The sequence below is a fragment of the Typopeltis vanoorti genome, chromosome 16 (assembly GCF_054136105.1).
Source record: "Typopeltis vanoorti isolate ZY-2024b chromosome 16, IOZ_Tvanoo_1.0, whole genome shotgun sequence".
In the NCBI taxonomy this organism is placed as follows: domain Eukaryota; kingdom Metazoa; phylum Arthropoda; class Arachnida; order Uropygi; family Thelyphonidae; genus Typopeltis; species Typopeltis vanoorti.
In genome coordinates this window covers 18321325-18340460 of record NC_143564.1, presented here as the reverse complement: position 1 = coordinate 18340460, position 19136 = coordinate 18321325, and the positions used below count along the sequence as shown (strand labels likewise).

The following is a 19136-nucleotide window of genomic DNA, read 5'->3' as shown; positions in this document are numbered from 1 at the left end:
AATTATGAGGATTTTTCCTGTGAATGCTAAAAGTAATTTAGAAATGTATTTCACAGTTTGGTATCAAGAACCAGTGCACTCTACAACAAGATTTAACAGAACATTCGCATTGTGGACCTTAGGAAGTCCATTCGCTCAAGGAAGATGTCCATGATAGGTTTCAACTTTTTTTTTTTCCCTCATCTCAGCAAGAAACACTGTGAATGAGTGTTTATTTTTTAAATTTTGGCTAGTAGTAGGATCACTAGCAACAGGGTAAGCAAGATTATCAGACACTGGATATATTACTCTAGAGAGTAAATATACAAGAGCCACTTTAGATCCCCAGTATGGATGATAGTGTTTCATCAGTTGATGAATACTTGTTCATGAGAATATCTCCCATTCCTCTTCTTCATCTAGAAATCTAGTGATACTCAAATAATTCAATCTTTAAGATCTTAAACACTGATCTACTCAGCAATCAAGTGGGGGGAAGAAAATAGAGTGATTTTCAAATCTGTAAGAGCACGGTCTTATCTTATTTCCCAGAAGAAAGATCTTGCTTCACTCCCTCTTATGATGTTCTGTCTCCAGTCAAGAGCAGCATTGTTCTCTTCTTTGTTGATTTTACAAACATATCACAATCCTAGCCTCCTCAGTGTCCAAAAAAAAACTTGATATATATCATTTCTTTCAAAACAACTTTTCTACTGCTCAATTCCTAACAGTTTATAAATTGAAATCAAATTCTAAAGTCCTACATCATTGTTCTCACATTTGAAGTAGTGCACACAAAACGTCACTGTGAAGAGAACATACTGAAGAGTGTAGTCTACTTAATAGATGATCCCTTCTTTCACAGACTCCCTCCATTCACATTCTCATACATGCATTAGTTCTACATTATGGCTATTTTTGCAAGTATTTTCATTGGTGCTGTTCATTCAAACTGGCCACTACCATTCCTCTGCTCTCCTTTAATTTTGTAAACACATGAGCAGCCACTGGTTAACATTCATATGCAGTTCAACTCTAGACTTATCAAAACAACTTCTCAACTTCTTCCTTCATTCCATACCTCTGTTGTTTGAAACAGCTTTCTCCATACCATTTTTACCCTTTGAAACAACCTCAAGCTTTTCAAGAAACATGTTAATAGGTTCTCTTTTTTTTCTTTCTGATCACCTGCCCACACACACACAACACGGTTGTATTATAGATTTTGTGACCAGGGTTGTGGTGGGGGAGGGTGAAAAAATTATAGAGCTTGTTAGTGTTTACTCCAACCAACAAAGATATGCTTTTGTTGTTTTTGCTATTCACTCTGCATTCTTCAAATGCTATGAATTTTCATTGTAGTGGACAGTATGGAAACTTCTAATTAAATCAAGTAGTCTCTCGATAAAAAAATTAAGTCAAAGTAATACACAAGCTAATAGTTGCTCACACTGGATATATATATATATATATATATATATATATATATATAGTCATCTATCACTGTAGTAAACACTGCTATAGGGATATCACTTATGTGACCAACTCCTGGAATGTCCTGGCCAAACATTGAAAGAAACAATGCTGATTTAAAGAATTTCACTATAGTGACATATTGAAAAAAGCAAAAATATATTTGCTTGTGATTATATATTGAAGAAAACAATAATATACACTGCTTGGAAAGAATTCAAGGGACACTCCCCATGGGCAAGGCGCATGTGTCACGTGTTTGTAGCTGGTATAAATTGGAAGAATATGATGCTCCCAAGTCAATCTCAAGTGTACGGGTGAAATGGCTGTGAGAAGGGAACTGACAGAGTTTGAAAGAGGAATTGAAAGGATGCCTTGTTTTAGGCCTATCTTTGTTGACAAATTGGCCATTCCAAGTCAGCAATCAGTAATCCCATACTGAGATGGAAGTGCAGGGGGGGGGGGGGGTCAACTAACAAGTGCTACCTGTAACGGAACAACTCACCAGACATCACCGTTGTGGGCTATGAAGGATAATATGTAAAACCCATTCATTGGCTAACAAGCTGAATGCAGAGTTCCAGACATCAACTGTAACACGAATCTGCACAAAAACATTCAGAACTGAGGCTCACAACGTGGGTTTCCATGGTAGAACCACTATATGCAAGCCCCACATTACCCAAACAGACATGCAGCATCTTCAGTCTTCAGTGGTGCGTAGAGCATGTAAAGTGGGATGTGGAAGCTTGGAAAGCTGTTGAGTGAGGAATTGCACTGCACTTTCTACTGAGCGGGTGGACAGATATGGGTAGATATCTGGCAGTCTCTTACCAGAGTGTTGTAACTCCAACTATGAAATTCAGAGGTGGTTGTGTAATAGTATGGTCCTGTTTTTCCTAGTTTGGACTCGAACCTCTGTTTGTGGCACTACAAACACTGAACTCTGAGAGGTATCTGAACATTCTGGACAATGCAGTGCTTCCTACTTTGTGGAGTTTCTATGGAACTGACTATTGTCTTTTCAACAAGACATCATAAGGCTGCTGCCTGTAACGGTGTGGTTTGTGGACATGAATGTCAGCTCACTTGACTGACCTCCACAGAGCCTAATCTCAACCCTATTGAACATCTGTAGGATGAACTGCAGAGTTGAGTGAGATTAAGGGATGTTCACTCGACAACAGTCCAGGATCTCATTACATGCCTACAGGAAGAATGGGCCAGAATTCCCATTGATTGCCATTGTATGCTTGTGGAAAGTATGCCCTGTAGGATTGCAGTGAAAGGAATTCCTACATCTTATTAAGGTGAACACTATGGCTGTTCGTTCCTCACACTATGGTCTCTGTGGACTCTTTTCCAACCAGTGTATTTGCTTGTGATTATGTATTGACGAAAACAAGAGTGTACTGGCTTGTATAGAATAATATATATATAATCCCATGAATATTCTACTGCAGAATTGATTTCTTTATTGTTTTTTTAATGTAGCTGTATTTATTTTAATTAGCCAATTCTCATGCACTAAGCCATTCATCAACGGATATTGATTCAGAAACATTTGTTAGTAATTGGTAAGTACTAATTTCTTCAATTTGAGAAAATAATATACTAGATTTTCAGCCCCTACAATAACTTGTGTGAATTACAGTGCAAATATTATAAATATTTTGTTTAATGATATAATTAGATACTCAAAATTTTTGAATAAATTTTGAGTATAATGCATATTATAAGAATTTATTACACTGAACAACTTGTTCAGTGTAATAAAACTTGGAATTTTTGAAATACTACTGAAATTGTTTATGTTAAAAAAAACTTAATTGTTCCCTAGAAAAATAAATGCTCATTTAGAATGTAAAATTTTATTTATTTTTTATATTGATATTATTATATCATCATCATCATCATTATCATCAAATTCCTGCCATGTACCCTCAAGGGGTGTACAGGATATGACAGTACTACATGAAAAAATTACATCATTACTAACTTCCTATCTACAATTTTCCTCCAAATCAGTCTGTTACTTGTCAAGACTCCAACATTATCAGATCTTATATTTCTATCGTCTAAGGCACTTTGTACCGTATCAATCCACCTATATCTTGGTCTTCCTCTGGGTCGTTTTCCTGCCAACCTGGCAGAGAACACTTGTTTTGCTAATCTTTCCTCTCTCATTCTATTTAAGTGACCATACCATCTGAGATTAGCTCTGCTAACGCATTCCTGGATGCTGACAATGTCAAGTTCTTTCCTAATATCCTCATTTTTAATATGATATTGCCATTGATGCCATCTGTTCACGCCTCTAATCTTTCTCAGGACTCTCATATCTGCGGTCTCTAGTCTTTGGTCAAGTGTTTTACTTCTGACCCAGCTCTCAGATCCATAAGTTAAAATTGGTTTGAACACAGTCTTGTATACAGCTAATTTAGTGTTCCGACTAATTTCTTTCTTATTCCATATGAATTTATTCAATTGACTTCCCACGATACCAGCTTTGCTGATTCTGTTGTCTATTTCTATATTTAGTTTACCATCTTCAGTAAAAATTGTGCCTAAGTAGCTGAAATGTTTTACTTGTTCCACAGGTTCTCCATTCACAAAACAGTTGACATTTTCAATGATTCTGCCTATTTTCATTGTCTTTGTCTTTTTATTGCTGACCTTCATACCATATCTATTACAACAGCTATTCAATTTAGTTAGAGAATCTTGCAGACTTGTAGTGGATTTATTTAGAAGTATAACATCATCCGCATAAAGCAAAGAGCTGACATTAACATCTCCAATTTTGATATCAGGTTTAATACCACATTCCTTCATAATGTGATCCATATAGATAATGAATAACAGAGGGGATAATGTACATCCTTGTCTCACACCAGATTTAACATTAAACCATCTTCCTGTACTTCCTTCAATTCTAACTGCTGACTCACAACTCAAATAAAGACTAAGTATTGCTTGATATAATGCCCCATTGACACCATATAACTGCAGCGTATTGAATAGCTTCTCTCTTGGCACCTTGTCATATGCCTTTTCCAAATCTACAAAACTTAAATACAGATCTTTGTTATATTCCCATGCTTTCTCGACTATTTGTCGTAAAGTGAAGATCTGATCCTGACAACCTCTATTTGGCCTGAATCCAGCTTGTTCTTCACCAAGCTTTTCTTCCACAATTCTTATTATTATATAATAATACAAAATAGGAATTATGCTGTTTTTACGTGATTTTTTTTATTATCCACAACTTTTGAACAGACAGAGGAGAATAATTTATTCTCTGTTTAGTTCTTGTTAGTTTAAATTTTTTTTTCTTCAACAGACACCATAGTTCTTTATCAAGTTATTTCACCATAAGAAAGTAAAAGCACAGTATGATAGGAGATTGGTCAGTCAGGCCAAGCGTAATTAAAGGGAATTCTTTTGTTATGTGACACACCAGAGGAAGAATAATTAATGAAGGGCAACACTTGTAGATTGTTTTAGTAGCTACTAGTGTTCTGTAGTTTTGATCACAGCAAGGGATGTAGTAGATGTTATTTAATGAGCTCTTTATGTGTATCATATTAGTGATATACCGTCTTTGAATTTCAAAGTACTTAAGTGGTGGATAAATTTCATCAGTTGGTTCTAGACCACTGCCCTGCTTATTGCAGGTTGTAAGTTGCTTGAAAAGTTTCATGCTTGGTCTCTAAAGTGAGGTTTCTGGACTATGTAAAAATAAATAAAATACACAAAAAATACAATATGTACACACACACACACACACACACACACACACACACACACACACACACACACACACACACACACACACACACACACATATATATATATGAACGAAACAAAAAAAAAAGTTATCTAAACCAAAGGATCATCTTCCTTTCAACAAGATTATAATCAATAAGACTGGCTGCCATCTTTCAAACATAGAAACAAATATTCTCATCAAGGATTTGCAATTTCCCCTCATAGTATTCCTAAAGAACTTTTATTATTCAAAATTGAAAAAAGCTGCTTCTTTCCTTCCACTACAAGAAGCAAAATTAATGTGATTAGACTCTATCTTTGCTAATAACCAAGCAAAACCATCAAAAAGTTATGTTACCAAAGCAGAATTTGAAGCACTAAAAAATGGAAAAAAAATTAAAATATTATAATCCTTCCTGCAGACAAAGGAAATGCAGCAGTTATCTTAGATACTGAAGAATACTGTTAGAAAATGGGAGATTTACTATATACAGATGCTTATTCCATTCTTGATAATGATCCAACACGAGAATCACATAGCCGGACTACTTTTGAATTCTCTAGAGTATTAAGATTTATCTCTACAGTCCCTGCATCCCCTCATTCCTTGCATGTATGGAGTTCCATAATACACAAAGAAAACATCCCCTAAGATCAATTGTAGATGAAATTGACTCCCCTACTTAAAAGTTATCCAAACATCTAGCAAAATTATTAAAATCTTTACAGGTTCCTCTGATTCTTACATCAAGAATTCTGAACAATTTAGCCATCTTTAATGTCACTTCTCTGTTTACTAATGTATCCACAGAAGAAGTATTAGTTCTTTAACCGATAAACTATCTAAAAAAATCTTGTCACTCTTAAGTCACTGTATAAATTCAGGATATTTCATTTTTGGAAACATAGTCTACAAGCAAAATTATGGTTTAGCCATGGGCAACCTCTATCACTGTACTTGCGAATATATATATCTAGAAGCTTTTGAAGAAAAATCAATAAACTCCTTTCCATTAAAGCCAAAATTATTGAAAAGATATATATCAACAATTATTTTCTTGATTTGGAGCGTGGTCCAGATTCACTCCATGAGTTCATGAATCATCTTAATAACCAATATCCGAGGATAAAATTTACAGCAGAACTAGAAGTTAACAGTTTGCTTCCTTTTCTTAATGTGAAACTTACTCATTCGCCAAGAAAACTAAAAACCTCCATCTACAGAAAGCCTGCGTATACCAACAAATATCTTAACACACGTTCTGGCCTGGTTGGCCGAGTGGTTATCGTATCCGCTCTCCAGCGAAAAGGCTGCAGGTTCGAATCCCGCCATGGGCATGGATGTTTGTGAGTATCTGTGGAAATATTAATAGTGGTGGTGTCGGCGGTAGGTGCTGTTGGTGTAGTTGCGGTCAGTTGGTGGATTGAGTAGTGGAGACAGAGTTGTAGAGCAGGTGCCCTCCCTCGATGAGCCCTTAGACTCCCTGGAGGTGTCGAATAATAATAATAATTCCCATCATTATCCATTATTAGGAGCGAAGATACAGGAGGCAAGGTTGAAATGGTTTGGTCATGTGATGAGGAGGGAGGACGAATATGTGGGAAGAAGGGTCATGCAGATGGATGTGCAAGGAAGGAGGAAGCGTGGGCGGCCAAAGAAGAGATGGAGAGAGCTGGTAGAAGAGGACTTGAGGATGAAGAACTTGGATGTGGTGACAGCCCAAGACAGGAGGATGTGGAGGAGACTCATCATCAACAGTGACCCCACTTAAGTGGGAGAAGCTGCAGAAGAAGAAGAAGATCCATCCCAAAAGTTTGGTATTATTTCTACTTTGGGAACTCATGCGTGCTCTCTCATCAGCAATGAAAGAGATCATTGCTGATGAATTGAAGAATTGAAGCTGCTTTTATCAATTTTTCAGAAGAATGGTTATTCTAAGAGACAATTCTCTTGTTTAATCCTTCTACACACCATACTGAAGAGAGAGTAATGATGTGAAAGGTTATATCACCATTCCATATATCAGCTGTACGTGGGTGGTCTGAAAAGTTCTCGGCCTCGACCATAGATGGCAACACTATTGGCAAGATTTTTTTTTTTTTCTAACTTGGTACATCTGTCATATGCATCCATGTGAAACTGCAAGTCATTCTATCAAGTGATTTGTTTTATACAGCTGTCTGAAGCAAAAGTGTTGTCTGTATTCCTTGCAATGGATAAAATTGAGTATCGTGCGGTTATAAAATTCTTTCTAAAAGAAGGTTTATGGGCACTCTTCTCCTTCGTTTTCAAACAATTAAGAAAGGGGCTGCCAAGTTTAAACGTAGCCATACCAGCCTTGAAGATGATCCACGTGAAGGATGTCCAAAAAAGTGTAACAACACCAGAAATCATTGATCAAGTGCAGGATATGATATTGGATGACTGGTGGGCCAAAGTGCATTAAATTGCTGAGATTATAGGCATTTCAAAAGAACGTGTAGGATATATTTTGCATGAAGAATTGCAAATGAAAAAGTTTTGTGCAAGATGGGTGCTACGCTTGCTCACAGCAGATCAAAACACACTCTCATTAAAAACTCTGAACAGTACTTGGAACATTTTAACAAGGATGAAACTGATTTTGTGCACTGATTTATTACTATGGATGAGACTTGGATTCACCATTACACACTAGAATCCAAACAACAGTCAAAGCAGTGGACAGAAGCCGGTGTTCAGTGCCAAAGAAGACAAAATCGGTTCCATCAGCAGAAAAGGTAATGGCATCGATGTTTTGGGATGCTAAAGGCATTTTGTTTATTAATTATCTTGAAAAGGGTAAAACGATAACCAGGGAATATTATTCCAATCTTTTAACCAGATTAGATGAGAAAATTTGTGAGAGAAGACCCGGTTTGCAGGAAAAAAAAATCATCTTTCATCAGGACAATGCACCTGCCCACAAAGGTGTTTTGGCAATGGGAAAATTAAGGGATCTACACGCTATGAATTGTTGGAATATCCACCCTATTCCCCAGATTTGGCTCCCTCTGACTTCTATCTCTTCCTAAAACTAAAACTCTTCCTTGCTGGTCAGATTTTTTTTCTTCGAATCAAGAGATGATTGCAGCTGTAGAGATGATTTTGCAGATCTTACTGAGAACCACTACAAGGATGGGATAATGGCACTGGAGCATCGCTAGAAGAAATGTATTAATCTTAAGGGAGATTATGTTGAAAAAAAAATTTTTTTTGAAATTATAAATTCATTTTTTTATTGTTAGGCCGAGAACTTTTCAGACCACCCTCGTATTTCTAACAAATCAAAAATCTCCTTCTTCTTTCGCTATGCCTTTATTCCATGTTAAACTGGGTCGCCGTTCCCATCTTTAATCTTCTTCCCCCAGGTTCTCTGGTCCAGGACATCTTCCCGACTCCATTCTTTCTCCCTAAGATCCTCTGCCACCTGAGCCTGGGCCTGCCTCTTTTCCTCCTTCCCTCCACCTCCATGCACTCCACTCGTTTGCCAACATACTCCTCTCTACATGACCGAACCACCTCAGCCTGCTTTCTTGTACCTTCTTACCGATCGGTCCCACATTGACCGTCCCTCTGATGTAGTCATTCCTTATCCTGTCCTTCTTCGTCACACTACTCATCCATCTCAACATCCGCATCTCTGCCACCTCCATCTTCCTCTCCTCTGCCTTTGTTATAGGCCACGTCTCCATGCTATGAAGCATCGCCGGCCTCGCCACCATCTTATACAGCTTTCCTTTCATCTTACAACTCACTCTCTTGTTGCACAGGACCCCGCTCATCTTCCTCCAGTTCATCCAGTCGCATGTTATTCGGTGCTGTATTTCCTCATCCAGGTCTCCATTCCTCTCGACGACCGACCCGTGGTACTTGAATTTCTTCCCTGAAGTTAACCTTTCACCCTGGAGTCGTATAACCATATCCTCGGCACTCCCTGTTGACATATATTTGGTCTTCACCTGGTTAATTCTCATGCCTCTCTCCTCCAATACCTTTCTCCACTCTTCCTGGGTCTTTTCAAGCTTCTCTCGGGATGATTCGCGAAGAACAATGTCATCGGCAAACATCATGCTCCATGGTGCCTCCCTCTTGACATCCTCCACTAGTACATCCATGACCGGGTCAAGGAGGTAGGGACTCAGAGGTGATCCCTGATGGAGCCCGACGACAATGGGGGAACGCCTCTGTCATGCCGACACTAGACCTGAAATGAGTTCTTGCTCCCTCATACATCACCTTCACCAACCTCACGTACTTCTCCGACACCCCCCCCCCTCTTCATCATACACCTCCTGTCTGGCCACTCTGTCATACGCCTTTTCCAGGTCTACAAACACCATATGCAGCTCCACCTGCATCTTTCTATATTTCTCCATCAGTCGCCTTAGCGCAAATATCGCATCCATTGTCCCTCTTCCTGACATAAATCCAAACTGCTCCTTGCCAATTTTTGTTTCCTTCCTTCAATTACTCTTTTCCATAACTTCAACATGTGTGACATCAGCTTGATCCCTCTATTGTTGCCACAATCCTGAACATCTCCTTTTCCTTTGTAGATTGGGACGAGAATGCTTTTCCTCCATTCCTCTGGTATCTTTTCTTGTTGGACTATTTTCCTCATCAGATCCCATAACATGTCTGCACCCTCGCTGCCCAGACTTCTCCATACTTCCCCAGGTATCTGGTCCTCCCCCCAGAGCCTTTCCATTCTTCGTTTTTCTCAGTACCCAAAGCACTTCCTCTCTGCTGATGTCCTGCACATATCCCTTGTTTGCCTCTCCATCCTCACACCTCTCTCTCTTGGATTCTCCTCATTTAACAGATTATAGAAATATTCTTTCCATCTTCCTCTGATTTTACCCTCCTCTTGTAGTACTACTCCTGAGGCATCCTTTATCTTCTTGACTGATGTTATGTCTTTCGAGGCCTTATCTCTAGCTTTCGCTATTCTCAATAACTGAACTTCATCGGCATTTCTCTCCAGTACTTCATGAACCTCGTCAAGTGCCCTTGCCACAGCTCTCTTTGCATTTTTCTTCGCTAATCTATATGCCTCCTTGTCGGCTCTAGTTCCAGTCATGTCTCATTTTTTCTTTGCCTCTTTCTTTACTTTGATCTCAAACCACACCTCCTCATTCCACCACCATGCCTCCTTATCCTCAGGCGGCCCCTTTCCTGATGTTATACTGAGTACCTCTTCTCCAATTTTTCTCATAATCCGACTATTTACATTCCACCATTCTGAAAAGGTAACTTCATTTCTTTCAGTTGCTTTTCTTTAAACTTATTCCTTGGGCCTTCCTCTTCCAATTTCTACCACTTTATTTTCCTATCTCTCCGCCAGTTCCATCTGCACTTCTTTTCCCCCTTTAAAATCACAGTCTGCCACAACCAACCTGTGCTGTGCCACTACACTATCTCCATTAATCACTTTACAGTTTTTAACCTCCTTCAGATGTTTCCAATGGCACATAATATAGTCAATCTGACTCATTCTATCCCCGCTCTTATAGGTTTTCAAGTGTCCAACTCTCTTCTTAAACCACGTGTTAGCTATAGCCAGTTCGAAGGCCACAGCATGCTCTACGATTCTTTTATCTTCTTAATTTCTTTCATCACTACTCCAACCCCTGTGCACCCTTTCTTCACCACTCCGTTGTCTCCCTACATGTTCATTCAGGTCTGCTCCGACGATCATTCTCTCACCGTCAGGAATTCCCATTACAACGTGGTCAAGTTCTCTCCAGAATGCCTCTTCCTCTTCCTCATCGCAGCCTACTTGTGGAGCGTAGCCACACACACTATCGCAGCCATGCTTCCTCCAATCTCAAGCTTAACACTCATAATCCGATCTTTCTTCCAGCACACCTCGCAGACCTCGCACACCTCCCCTTCAGCTCCTTGTCGATGATGATTCCTACTCCGTTTCTTCCATTCTCATTTACCCCGCCATAAAACAGTTTATATCCTTCAGCCAGCTCCTTTGCTTTGTTGCCCTTCCACCTTGTCTCCTGCACGTACAAGATCTTCAGCTTTCTTCTTCTCATTGTGTCTGCTATCTCCCTGCTCTTCTCATTCATCATACCCACATTCAGCGACCCGATTCTTACTTTACACACTCCATCTTTCTGTTGGACTCGCTTCTTTAGCCGACCCCGTCCTTGGTTTGGTAGCCCAAGCCCACTTCTTACAGTCCTCAGGTCACAGAACTGCGCGTCACTTACAGGGGATGCCCTAGCCATTGTCCTTTTTCTATTATCCAACATTTCATCCCTGGTTTTGGCATGTTTTTTTACAGCCGGATGCCCTTCTTGATGCCAATCCTCCCCATTTATCCAGGCTTGGGACCAGCACCGAGATTGGCTGGTTTGCCCTCCTCGTTGGCTAGGTTAAATCAAGAATTCTCTAGAAATGTAAAATTCATATCTTATTCACCCCTTTAAGAAAGTTTCGATCATGGATTTGTCCAGTAAAACCTAAACATAAGTTTGAAATTTCCAGCTGTATACTGTCTTTGGTGTGACTGTAATTCTTCATATTATGGATGAACAGAAAAATCTATGGAGTTTCGTATCGAAGAACATCTCAGAGATATCACCTGTGGTAGAACCAGGGCAACATCTTCATCTAGTCATGTGCTTAATTCTTCTGATCCAAATGACCATCAGTCCACTATACACTCAGTAAATTGGAATAGATCTGAAATTATTTACAAATGCCATGATCAACTTGAAAGAAAAATCTTGGAATCAACAGAAATTGCACTAAATTGTGTTCACCTTAATGTCAACCTCAGCCATAACCTTTCTGATTGTTACTCCTCTGTTATCCAGCTATGATGATCTTGAGACCACGTCCTACACGAGAACGATGCAGCTAGTCCGTGAATCCATTCTAATGTGAGCGATCTGTTAATAATTTAGTACTTAGGGATGTACCAAAGTGATGTTTTTTGTGTATCTCTTTTTTTTCTTCTATTACTACACCTGGTTGTCGACTTACGGCAGTCTGCACTTATGACAACAAAAAAAATAATAAATTAATGAATAAATTAATAATAAATCAGGCAGCTGTGTGTACAATAACTATGGAATATGATAGTTATTTTACGATAACCCGCGTACAATAACTATCTCTCACATGCACTCAGTCGCTTTCAAGCATCTGTTGCGTGTGGTGTATTAATTAAAATACTACCCAGAAAATGTCTAGTAAAAGAAAAATGCCTTCATCTACAGATATGTCAGCTAAGAAGTCAAGGAAAAACTATTCATTTAAAATGTAAAATGAAAGTTATCCAGAAGTATGAAGGCAGAAAGAAAGTGAATACGATAGCACATGACTTGAAGCTGTCATATTCCAAGGTATCAAGGACAAAGAAAGAATTTGGGAAGCTGTGGAAGGTTCCACACCTCTGAAGTGTACAATTTTAACCAAACAGCGACAGGGACCCATCCATGAAATGGAGAAATTGTTGTTTATGTGAATGGAAGATTTAATACAGAAAAATCCACCCATGAGCCTTTGCACAGTGCAAGCGAAGGCTAGAAGTCTGTTTCAGAGTTTAAAATCACGTGCCGGAGACGATTATGCAGAAGATTTTCAGGCTAGTACTGGATGGTTTAAGCATTTTAAAAAAAGATTTGCTTTGCATAATGTACATGTCACAGGAGAAGCAGGAAGTGCAGATGAAGCCCAAAAATTGATAGTTTCGACTCTTTAATCAAAGAAGGTTATCTACCGGAACAAATATTTAACGTAGATGAAACCAGCTTGCAATTGAAATGCATGCCTAATCGTACATACATACACCTTTTCTCATTTATCGTTCAGAAAACCCTTGTGCATTTAAGCAATCAGCAAGCACACACTGCCCATTTACTACCGTTTAAACCCTAAAGCTTGGATGACTCAAGCACTGTTTGAAGACTGGTTCATGAAATGCTTTATTCCCCAGGCTCGTGAATATTGTGCAGAGAGAGGTATCCCTTTCAAGGTTTTATTGATTATGGACAATATCCCTGGCCATCCTCCTCATCTGAACGACCTTCAACATGATGTTAGAGTGGTTTTTATGTCACCTAACACAACTGCTCTCATTTAACCCATGCATCAGGGTGCTATTTCAGCATTTAAGGCTCACTACCTCAGAACGACATTAGCATAAGTCATCGAGATGATAGATTCTGATGCTGATTTATCTTTGCGATAAGTCAGCATCAGAATCTTTCGACCGCATGGGAATGTGTAACAAAGAATTGTATGTCGGAAATTTGGAAAAAGTGTCTAAAATGTTATGCGAATACATTTGAAGGATTTGAAAAAGGAGAGTTACTGGAAGTGATTACAGAAAAAATAGTTAAACTTGCAAAAAATCTTAAATTAGAATGGGAAATCTAATTTACAGGAGAGGAGCTGCTAGATTGTGAAATAAAAGAACTTTCGGATGAAGAGTTAATTGAATTGGAAGCACAGAGAGTGTCAGAAGAAAAAGCGAGAGAGGAAGAAGAGGAGCCAGAAAACAAATTCACTGCAAAGAGTTTATCAGATTCTTTTTCGCAACTGAATAAAGCTCTCGCCAGTTTCGAAGCAATGGACCCTAATGTTGAGTGTATCATTCACGATGCTGTGCGTTGTTATCGTGAGATATATGAAGAAAAAAAGAAACAAACTGTTCAAACAAAGCTCAACGTGTTCCTCATCAAGAGAACATCTCCTACCTCAACCCAAGAACATGACCCTGACGATCCATAACCCAGCACAAGCAAAGATTAAAAATTGAATTTGTAAATTTCATCTGTATTAATTTTTACATTAATTTTAGATTCTATTTTTGTGTTTACAGTACAGTATGTACAGTATTATTTTTCGCATTATGTACAATATACATAATTATAAATTTAAAAGATTATAAAAATAAATTGTAAAGATGATAAAAAGATTAGAAAGGTTAAAGAATACTGTTAATAAATATATGGCCGACATACGACCAGATCGACTTACGACCTGTCAGTCAGAACGGAAGTCGACGACCAAGTGTATATGCCCAACGAAGTCTTCTAGAAGACAAAACTAGTTGTGCCTTTAAAAATAAATTAGTTGCATTCTAAGTTATCATTCAGCTATATAATCATATAAGTGATTTTTCTTAAAACATGTACAATAGAAGACCTATTATGAAATGTTAAAAAATAGAAAAAAATTTCTTAGCCCACTCACAGTACTAACATACAATAGGTAAAGTTATTTGGCTGTAAAAGACATTATGTTTAATAGGTCTTAAGTCTCAATTGAGATTGATATCTTTAAATTTGATCAGGAATAAAGCTTTGAAAAGAATGAAAGTTGACTACTGTAGGTAAAATATACAAATATTGTTTAAAAAACAAAACAGGACCGGAACCTCACATTAGGGATTGAATGTCAAGAGTATGAAGAAAATATTGATAATTCACATTGCACAATATATGCAGTGAAGTTACTGCATATATTGTGCGATTGCTATCAGTGATGACTTTAATTGGAAATGGGGTGGGGTGTATCCTGTGTAGATGCAAGAAATGTGTCTCTGCTTTGTTCTGCTCTGGTCTGTTACTCCTTACTATTATGATAATGGATATGAAATAGATTTCTTTTGTTCTTCTAGGGAAATGCTAACAGACCTTTCTGTCTGTTTATAGTAAGCCAAGTAATGGGCACTTGACACACTCCTGGACATGAATGAGAATAAAGTTTTTTTGTAACAATTGTGTTCAATGTGTGGTTTGAAATTATATTTATTTAATACTTGAGCTTAGATTACTCTTATCCCTTTTTATATCTTGCATATAAAGAAATGAGATTCGGTTCTGCCATGTTTTGTATTTGAGAAGTCAGGAAATAGGCTAAAAGTATTTTCCAAAGGTTAGTTGAGTTCTTTGACAGGAGCTGTGTCACAGATTACCCTGCCAATGCCATATGTGACATATAGTATCAATTTGGTGTCCCCGGGGTGGTGCTAAATGAGCAATAGTGATAGGCAGCCAGTCCATCCTAAGGATCTCCTAGCCAATTTCATGATGTCTACTGAATATAGTGACTTGCAGAAACCAGAATTTAGAAACATTGGCCCTGCACTATGTATTTCTCAATTAAATATTGAATCTATTAGCAAAGCCAAATGCGATTATTTATCGAAATTATTGTTAACCAACAATGTTGATGCGATCGCTGTCCAGGAAATACGTGCTGCTGATCCTGAACAACTCCTTAAAAGAGGTCGCATTCCAGGTTACACTGCTATTGGTGCAACTTATCACGAAGTATATGGAATAGCAACGTATGTGTGAAATCGTCTTAAAGAAGTTTTTCTACTATCTCAAAATATTGAAGGAAACATACATACAGTAGTGATAAAAGTTCAAGATATTACAATTATGAATATTTATAAGCCATCTGAATCACCTTGGCTGGAAAAAGTTATTCCTATTGCTGAACATCCCACAATTTATATTGTGGACTTTAATAGTCATCATGTGGAATCAAAAAACGGTGGAATTATGCTCAAAACAATGAATGTGGTGAAAAACTTGTTGATTGGATCAAACTAAATAATCTTCACTTAGTCTTTGATTCCAGAGACAAAGGCACTTTTAGATCTGTGGCCTGGAAAAGAGACTATAACCCTGATTTATGTCTTGTGAGCAAAAATAATTCATGTCACCCTATGCAAAATTTGAGAGGGGTCTTAACTAACTTTCTTTATAGTCAACATAAACCGGTATTAATTGACATTGGTATTTCTATTCCACTTGTAAGATCAAAGCCTATCCCATGCTGACATTTTAAAAAAGCTGACTGGAATAAATACGCAAATGAACTTGACAAATGTATTAGCTGGATATCTCCAATAAGTAATCATTTTCATCGATTTATAGGTGTAGTCCTGCTTGCTGCCAAGAAAAGTATTCCTAGAGGTATTAGGCATAACTATATACATGGTTGGAGCGAAGAATGTGAATATCAGATAAACAATGTCCCAAAAACAGCAGATTAGAAATCTTGGATATATCCCAAAGGGAAAAATGGGTAAATACAGTTGAAGGTATAAACTTTACTCATTCCAGCCGTAAAGCTTGGAGCCTTCTTAGGAAATTAGGTGTAGTGCTCCACTGATTAAAGAACAATGAAGAATCACCCCAAATCAACTAGCTATACATATTTTTAATACGTCAAGTACCCCAATCAATAAAAAGCATACAAGATATATTAAGAGAAAATTAAAAGAATTTAGCAAGTCTTCACCTATAATTTCAAATTTTGCATGCAGCAAGAAGTTAAAGTAGCCTTAGAGGAATTAAAGCCTGGTAAGGCTCCTGGTTTTGATAACATTCATGTAGAATTTTTGATTAATCTGGAAAGAAATGCAAGATTATGGTGACATTCTTACAACTGGTAAACTTCCCACTATTTTTAAAAAAGCAAAAATACTTTCAATTTTAAAGCCTGGTAAGCCTAATCATAAACTAGAAAGTTACCGACCTATTACTCTCCTTAGTTGTTTTTATAAACTCTTTGAAAGACTTGTTTATAATAGAATAAGCTCCACTATTTTTAAACATGTCCCAATAGAACAAGCTGGCTTCTGACCAAATATTGGATGTTGTGACCAGGTTCTCTCTTTAATAACTCACATAGAAGCTGGTTTTCAAAAAGGTTTAAAAACATTAGCAGCATTTATTGATTTGTCAGCAGCCTTCGACACTGTCTGGAGACAAGGCCTTCTATATAAATTATATAAAATTATCCCATGTAAGACAATATTATTAACAATATGCTAAGAGATAGAAGATTTATAGCGGCTATAGGTAATAAAACTAGCAGCGAAAGGAAGTTAAATAATGGATTGCCACAGGGATCCATTTTATCTCCCTTACTATTCAGTCTGTATATATCTGATCTTCCTGTCACTACATCAAGGATATTTTGTTATGCCGATGATATAGCAATAACTATACAGCATAAATGCATAAGTCGTACAGAAGAAATTCTAAAAGCTGACTTAACTGTACTGGATGAATATTTTAATAGATGGAGACTGTTTAAATAGGAGCAAAACAGTAATATCTTGTTTTCATCTAAATAATAACTTGACAAATGTGGTACTAAAAATTGAATTGAACAACACTATACTTCCATATAACAAATTCCCTAAGTACTTGGGAGGGAGTCATACTTGACCGTTCTCTCACTTTCAGGCAACATCTTTCAAAGGCATACAAACTAAGGACACATAATGATATTCTACATAGACTCTGTGGCACTACCTGGCGTTCAAGAGCCTCGACTCTTCAGACAACAGCCCTTGCTTTGGTATTCTCAGGTGCTGAATATTGTGCTCCTGTGTGTGGCTAAATAGCCCTCACACAAGGATTATCAATTCTCAATTGAATAATACCTTAAAATTCTTTAGTCCGTGAATTTCAAAAAATTGCTGGTAATCCAAACCTACCTATTCATCAGGATCTCCCAACTCTTAACGTCAATAGATTGAAATCTTGCCATCTATCATTACAAGAGCAGCAGAAGAACTAGTGCTAAATAACTTTAATCCTTTATCAAAGTGAGAGGAAGCATGGAAGGAAAATATGAAAGAACATTTGCATAACATCTTTAAAAGTGATCAAATCATTATAGGATCGGATCTACCTCGCAAAACCTGGACAGTACTAAATAGGATTCGGACAAACCATGGCCTATGTGGAGATACTCTCTATAAATGGAACAGACAATCATCTCCAGAATGTGACTGTGTGTTCCATGACAGACTGTGCAACATATTGTAAAAGAATGCACTTTCCGTGCTTATCAGAATGACTGGAATGACTTTTTACTAGCAGCTCCTGAAGCTGTAACCTGGATTACGAACTTAGATCTGAATTTATAATGATATATATGTATTTTTTTTTCTTATTATAACATATTAAGACTTTTAACTTTTATTTATTTTATTTTTATTTTCCAACTCCTTGGATTAGATCTATGTTTTCCTTCAAAGTTTTTAACTTATAATATTTTAAATTCTTCAATCCTGTTAATATATAATGACATCATGATTCTCTTTTTTTAACATCATGTTTTTGCCATGATCTATGTATGGTATCTGTGAGGAAACCATATTGCTGGGATGAATGATGCGATTGTTTATTTATCTTCCAGTGTATATTTGGCTTTTTGTACATAAAATAAAGATAATGAAATACTTCAAAGACATGTGACTTGAGAGGACTGACAGTTACTTGATTCTTTTTTCTATTCATTTTTAGTACATTTAAATGGAAATGTACTAAAATGAATCTGGGCTAAGAGGCCAAATGTCAAACAGGACATCCAGAAGATGTACATACTACTTTGAGTTAGTTGTGTTTAGTGCTTTGTTCGTGTGTATGTTTACAAATTTGCTAGAATGGAAGTAACCCATTGCAGCTCCATTCAGTTCGTAATTTTTAACTCTCTGAGTAAAATAACGTGCATGTTCTGTGCTTTTTTAATCATTCAAAAAATGTTGGGAGATAGGAACTTATCAGATCAAGGCTCACTATTAGTAGTACATTAGTAAACTGAAGTAATATCAAAGCTATTCATGATGCTGAATTTTTATGGATGCTGTTTCTTATGTACAGATTTGAAATGTTTTATTATTATTATTTTAAAGAATACATTACCTGTGGTAGTTGGTGTGGAAAGGGATCAACTATATTACATGGGGTATTAGAGTTAAGATTGGAGCCACATAAGCTTAGGTCTTGATCCAGATCATTCTTTGGACATCACTTCTAAGGATTAGATGTGACAAAAAAAGAAAAAAAAAAACTACACTGCTAACAGAGAAGTCATCACAGGATGGGGAGAC

The 19136-nt window shown here is 37.3% G+C and overlaps 1 protein-coding gene across 2 annotated transcripts in view; it reads left to right on the top strand.

The window, feature by feature from the left end:
- Bap170 (Brahma associated protein 170kD) overlaps nt 1–19136 on the top strand; it is a 457905-nt gene that overhangs the window by 260373 nt on the left and 178396 nt on the right. For both annotated transcript variants that reach the window (XM_090406557.1, XM_090406558.1), the window contains one exon: nt 2966–3029. In XM_090406557.1, the coding sequence (XP_090262683.1) occupies nt 2966–3029 (64 nt within the window). The remainder of the gene's footprint in view (nt 1–2965; nt 3030–19136) is intronic.